Raw genomic sequence first — 7,043 nt, forward strand, 5'->3', positions numbered from 1 at the left:
TATAAAAATATCACTAATCAAAATGGTAAAAAATAATCAAAAACACGCTCAAATACACAGATCAGTTCAACGCTTCGCGCTGTTTCAGCTCGAAGTGATTGACTAACAGTTACTCTCTATTTAATAAGGACATGAATATTTGAATTTGTGTACATAGAAATATTAGAATCGGAATTCAATGTCAGTCTTCTTCTTTATAAATACATTAAACCCGAACTTGATGGGAATTTCATTTCTCCACGTATGTAACTATTTAATATTGCAAGTAAGCCTCGAATCAAATCACATCTTTGTTTAAATATCTTTAACTTAAAATATGCATATATGTATGTATATTCCACTCAAACATTGTCTAGAGATCCAAATGCTGCAAATAATTGATCAATAATGAAGTAACCCAAATAGCAAATAAAATAACCCAAGTAACCCAAATGTAATTTATTTCTTCATTAATAAATTTGTTTTAATGATTTTTGTAAAATAATTAATTAAATTGCTTTTCTGAAAATGTTGGTAAACCAGAGACACACGTAACATCAAAGCAGAGAAGCAGTGCGAAAAGCTTGAATCGAATCAACAACGATTTCTTTATGTTGTTTTAGCAGTTTTAATAAATTTTTTTATTTTTGATGTAAATGTATAATATAATGTTTTATATTTCTACTCTAATATGTGACAAGTATTTGCATAAGCTACATAAGCTATACAATGCATCCATTGTACAGGGTATTACAAATTGGAAAGGCAGCAGATTAAATTTGATGACTGCGATGACTCAACATTTTCTAATCAGACCAGGAGCTGGAGCCATCATCATTAGCAGCACAGCAGCAGCAGCAAAACAAAATTTAAATTTTTGCTGAAAAAAGACAAACAAACAAACAAAATATGGAGTATTATCAAATTGTTGTTATTCAAGCAAATCGCGTGTCTTCAAATTTTAATTAACTTAATTAGCCGCACAAAAGAGCTTGGCTTTGCTGGGGCTCTCAGCTCTCTTTCGCTGAAGAACCCAAAAAAAACCTCTCTGACCTTGGGTTGATCATCTCTTTGTTGTTGCTGCTGTTGTTGTGGCTTGTTGTCGGCGTATTCGCAAGCGCGTCAGAGGAGCGTCTATTGGCCGCTTGAGACCTTTCGGCTGCACATTGTTTATGACTTGATTGTTCAGGTGCCACCGTCGTCATCTGCAATTCAAGGGCACCACAGCTAACACGGTCATTATGTATGTAGGAGCTGTTGCCACTGCCACTGCCGCTGCCGCTGCCGCGGCTGATCAAATTGAATGGCTACCCGGCGGCCGCAATGATTTCTAATTTAAATTTTTACTACCATACATTTGCAAATAATGCCAAGACACTCTTGACTCTAGACTGCTAGACTGCATGCTGGCGGACAGTTGCTTGTTTGCCTTATTTATGGCCAGAGCTGGTGTAATTAATCTTCTGTAAAGCAGTAATACTAACTGTACACACAGAGGCGTACAAGCGTACAAGCATAGGTGAGTGCATTTGAGCCAGGCTAAGCCAGGCCAGGCCAAGACTTGGCCAGAGTGCCACATTATTAGCCACATGCCATTAGTTTTCGCCGCCTCGCATAAATTTACAATTTACCATTTTGCATGCATTTCCAATGCGACTTTTTATGACATTCAGAGGTTTTGGCCGACTTGAGCTACGAATGTGTGCCTAGTCAATGGCATCAAACATGCTAAAATGCTAAAATAAATACAGACTTAAGCACATATTTAGCACCTATTGTTCGCACGACTCGGCTTATAATTCGCTTTTTTAATTGCGCTCTTTTACCTGCAAATTATATAAACATATTCAGGCAGATAAATGCCGCAGCTTAACAATAGTTTTCGCATATTTTGGATGAGGAAATCGCAGTTGCAACAGCGACTGTTTCTCGGCAGACGGCGACCCACGCATAGACAGCAATTAACTGCCATATGACGACATCAAGTTGTAAAAAAAAGACGCTGCGCATTAGCTAGACAATAAACATATACATATTTCTACAAATGCACACGGATATATGTGTGTACTTACATACGAGCATACACACATACACATGTGTATATGCTGGCATGCATGCATGCTCAGCGGTCCCCTGAATGAACACACGGATTGCACGTGAGACGCAACTGTTGCATGTTTGTGGAAATTTCGGATACAACTGGAAAATTTTGGGATTGTCAAGCTAAAGTGAAACTAATGTAAAATAATTCATAGATATCACTGCATAACGAAATAATGACTGTAAGTGACAATCAAATAGAATTTTGTGTAGCTTACAAGCTCAAACTAGACCTTAACAGAAAGTTTTTGTATAAGCAGTGATGGCGATATAGAGGCGCCAAAATAGCTTGACAATATATGTATATAGATGACTTTTCAAACTCTTTTAAATCATTTGCGCCATAATCTAACATATTTGTGTATTATACATTTTAAAATAATATTTTTTTTAATGTTTCGAATTACAAAAATAAATTCTAAAAAATTGTAATTTTTTAAATTTATTTTTTATTTTTTATACTTACAATTATTTATACATACATACATAGCGTTGTGAAAATATTTAATATATATTAATCAAATAATAAAACACTATAAAAAGTCTTATGTATTTTATGCCATATACTAATATACTAATATAAATGTACATATAGATATGTATATATATATATTTTTTTTTAAAGAGCCCTATAATTTGTTTGTCTCCGACATTTCCGGCTATATTTGCTTTACTTTACAGTATATACATGTACATGTACAGTCTTGGTAGATAAGACGCGATTTTCTATTGTAAAATATGTCATTTTGTTATCAATAAAATACAGCAGCTCAGATGAATATGTCACCCAAAGATTATATTTCATATTAATTTAATCTATGCATTATTTATGTAATTCAGTCTGAGTTTAATTCAAACTAGCGTCTTGTTAAATTTTTGATTTTGCTTATGCTTTTTTTATAGATACATATTCTGCTGAAATAATAAGACAATTCTTTATAATATATACTCTACATTAAAAAATTAAAAATACAATTCAATAAAATCAATTCACATTAAAAATTAATTTGAATTATTTGAATGAATCATACAAAATTAAATAGATATATGCCACATTTTCAGGAACAATTTATGCTCACATATATTTTTGTGTAGTTAAAATATCCTATCATTATCATTAGATATAAAAATTTTTATAAAAAAAGATAAGTATATCAACAAAAAACCGAAAATAATATTTGAATACAAATAAATCGAGTAAAATACTATATTTTTATTATTTATATTTTAAATTATTAAAGTCATTTATTTACTTAAGCCACGATTTATAAATTAAAAGAATATATGATGTAAACATCAAGAATAGCTGACAACAATCAAAAAAGGCTAAATTTAACGAGAAAGCGCTAAGCTGGCATCACTACAAGCAGAGGCGGAGACCCATAGTAACAGCCAGAAAGGGAGGGCAAGAAGAGAGAGAGCGAGAGTGTGAGTGAGCAATGATCGAGAGCATATGCTAAGAATACACATGTGTGTGCATGTGTGTGTGTGTCTATAGAACTGTTCAGCACCCGACGCGTCGTGTGGGAAGCGCATATCAGGCCGAGTGTTCGAGTATTTGATTATTCGACTGCTCGAGTGTTCTGCCTGGTGGTAGAGCTGGGTGCTTCAGATACTGTTTTGAAAAAGGCGAAACAGTTTTGAAACGTACGCGAAACAGAGCAAAACGTTCGCTGTCCAACTGTGGAGAAACGCCTCAACAGAGAGGTGTACGATATTTGAGCGATATTTGGGCGAAGAAAGAAAACAACAAAACCGAAATACAATTTGTTGATTAATTCAAAAAACACAAAACAACAAGCAACACAAACTGAACTGAAGCACAATGCACAGCAAACTTTTGGATGAAGTATGTACATACAAATGGATGCCTATTCATCATCAGTCTTTAAGTATTTCTATGAGATCGCGCAAGTTTCTTTCTTTTTTGCCGGCTTTTGTTTCTATTTTTGTTGGCAAATGATTTGTGGCCAATTACTTATCGATGGACGCATCGAGTCCGAGTGAGACTACGCTCTTAGTTGTCGTTACATAGTCATCGGAGGCCCTCCCCCGATCTCCTGTGCCCGCCTTGCTGTCATGAATCTATTTACATTCATCAGCATCATAAACATTGGCAGCCAATGCGTCGCCTTTTGGTGTGATTCACAGAAAGCCAACTGCGGAGAAGCATTCGCTATTGCCTGGGAACAAAGACTGCGATGGCCAATTGAGGAAATGTTTTAGCGCTGCTCAAAATTAATTCTCCAGCCAGACGCACATTTATTCGGGTCAGTTCTCGAAGCATTTGTGGTCAGCCTTGTCCAAATGGCATCAAATTATAATGCCCGATCAACTGGTTAGCCCAGCTCCCAATGGCCCAAACATTCATGCATATTCATGCCCATTAGAACTCAACTGGAACGCGCTGAATACTGGGCTCTGCTCGAATGTAACTCAACGCGTTCTCAGCTGCGATTATGCAAGCGCCTTGCGACACAGCAACAGTCGCGGACTTGTGCAAGTTCTAGTTCAACAAACGCTGACTTAATAGCCAGCAGAGCTCCGTGACGACCCTCTGTCAGTTTAGCTGAATTGCACATGCCCGAGCAAACAAACTGCAGTCGATTACGGAATCAGCTGCCCAAGCCTATCATAGCGCACTCTCAAGCCGATTGGCTGACCTCCCGGGCTGTAATTTTCCACGAGCTGGGGTATAAGTAATACATCCTCCCATTGCCCAGTTTCCCAGTTTCCCAGTTTCCATTTCCTTGACACTTGCACGCGCCTTTTATTTTAGTGAATTTCGTTGGCGTATTCGTCAAAAGGTGGGGCGACGGATCTCCTCCAATGATCAGTGCAGGTGTGTTGGTGCCTTTGAATCACTGCGACTATTTATACTCTTGCTTTTCATCTGCTTGCTCAAAGCATTTTCAAATATACTTTTTTATGCGCCGAAACTAAGAGAGCGCCCACAATACAACTGAATTTTGGTGACCAAGTAGAATATTGAATACCCTTTGCATAAGCACACTAGAGCAGATTGCGTGTTGCACAACAGAGTGTAAATACCTATTCAGTTGATAGAATGAGCATACCCTAAGAATGTGTGAATTTTCAATTTCAATTTCACATTGAGTGATTTCAGTGAATGGGCACGAATTTCGCTTTTCGCATGTCAAACGCTGTGGCATGTCTAGAAATTCGTTAATTAGCAGGTGCCACAGCTGACAGTGGAATACAAAAGGAAGCGGACTGAAGGTTAGCTGAGCTTATCCCCGGGGGAGATGGGGGAATAGCTGCACTGCACGCGTGGGCCCATTACATATAGTCGGTCAGTCTGATAATGTGCGTCTGTATACGTCTGTGTGTGTGCGGGAGTGTGAAGCCAGACACAGACCAGACGGCGCAGAGATAAGCGTCACATAGCACAGAACTTTGTGAATCAAATCGGACCTTCACCCGCTTTTTCGTAGTTGCTTCAAGTGTTTCTAGCAACAAGAACTGAATTATGCTTTCCATTGGCAGTTTAACGAGAATGGCTACGTTGTCATAGAGGACTTCCTGAAGCCCGAGGAGGTGGAGACGCTGTATCAGGCGGGGCGAGCCCTGTGCCTGGATGCGCCACAGTCGAATCGGAAGATCTTCAGCACCGTCAAGGCGGAGGATGCGCACAGCAAGGAGCTGTACTTCCTGGAGTCGGGCGACAAGGTACGCTACTTCTTCGAGCAGGGCGCCATCGGAGATGAGGGTCAGCTGGTTGTGGATCCGATGATCGCATTGAACAAGGTGGGCCATGCGCTGCACGTGGAGCATCCGACCTTCAATGCGCTGACCTTCAGCAACCGAGTCAAGGAGGTCTGCTGGCAGCTGAACTTCAATAGGCCGGCCGTCTGCCAGAGCATGTACATCTACAAGAATTCCGGCATTGGCGGCGAGGTGACACCACACCAGGACTCCTGGTTCCTGCACACAGAGCCCAACTCGGCGGTGGGCTTCTGGTTCGCTCTAGAGGACTGCACGCTGCAGAACGGCTGCCTGCAGTTCATCAAGGGCTCGCACAAGAGCGGAGTGCACCGGCGCTACGTGCGCAATCCCGACCCGAACGCCTCCGAGCTGATGGTCTATGATCGCGCATCGCCCATCTATCCGCAGTCGAGCTTCACGCCGCTCCAAGTGAGCAAAGGTGAGTAGCTGAAGCTGCGGCCAGTTCCGCAATACCAGTCTAACCTGTTCTCATTCCTGGCCAGGCACCTGCATCGTCATCCACGGCAATGTGGTGCACAAGAGTGAGCCGAATCGCTCCCAGAAGAGCCGCCACGCCTACACCTTTCATGTGATTGAGACTGAAAACAATGTGAAGTATTCCGAGGACAACTGGCTGCAGGCGCCGCAGGACAAGCCGTTCCCTGTGCTCTTCGAGCGCAAGGCCTAGTAGCCCAACGAAATTCAATTGATTGAGATTGTATCACAAATTGACGCTGACTTCGGTATTTTTGCTTATAAGATTGAGAGTGAGTTTTTTGAATGACTATGATATCGCCATATATTTTAAGTTGTTGTACATGACATGAGTTTTATCAAACTATAATAAATCAAGCCTAATATGTATTTTAATTAATCGATGTATTCACCATGAGTATAAAAATGTGAACTATAATTCTTTTAGAAGAAAAAAGCTGGTCAAAGAGACCTTCAGCACTCTAGTAATAATATTAATGGAATGGAAAGGTATTTTTAATAAAATATCAATTTTTCTGCCAACTAGAAAATTCCAACCAGAATGGACTGCAAAAACATTAAACATCGCATTGGTTCATTGTTCTGCTAAGCCCTAATACCATCAGTGATATTCGACTGCTTTGGTTGTTGGCTCTGCTAAGTATCAGCATCGAACCTCGATAATCGACAGTATAGGTTCTTAGCTTCGCTAAGCTCAAAATCATACTATTTCTGTAAGCTTAAAAGTATGCAAGGCCTTTTCA

The 7,043-nt window shown here is 39.7% G+C and overlaps 1 protein-coding gene and 1 long non-coding RNA gene across 2 annotated transcripts; one reads left to right on the top strand and one right to left on the bottom strand.

Moving 5' to 3' along the window:
* Window positions 1–589: 589 nt before the first annotated feature.
* LOC149270711 (uncharacterized) lies at window positions 590–2,306 on the bottom strand. The gene is made up of 3 exons (XR_016270017.1): window positions 2,052–2,306; window positions 1,806–1,992; window positions 590–859 (listed from the first exon to the last, which is right to left on the bottom strand). It is a non-coding gene; the product is annotated as an uncharacterized LOC149270711 (long non-coding RNA).
* A 1,357-nt stretch (window positions 2,307–3,663) lies between these two features.
* Phyhd1 (Phytanoyl-CoA dioxygenase domain containing 1) lies at window positions 3,664–6,675 on the top strand. Its single transcript, XM_018018996.2, has 3 exons — window positions 3,664–3,928; window positions 5,587–6,244; window positions 6,309–6,675. The coding sequence occupies exons 1-3, from the start codon at window positions 3,905–3,907 to the stop codon at window positions 6,491–6,493; spliced, it is 867 nt and encodes a 288-aa protein (XP_017874485.1). The 5' UTR covers window positions 3,664–3,904; the 3' UTR covers window positions 6,494–6,675.
* The last annotated feature ends 368 nt before the right edge of the window (window positions 6,676–7,043 follow it).

Source organism: Drosophila arizonae, chromosome 2 (assembly GCF_054131065.1).
Source record: "Drosophila arizonae isolate 15081-1271.41 chromosome 2, UAZ_ARI_1.0, whole genome shotgun sequence".
NCBI classification, from domain to species: domain Eukaryota; kingdom Metazoa; phylum Arthropoda; class Insecta; order Diptera; family Drosophilidae; genus Drosophila; species Drosophila arizonae.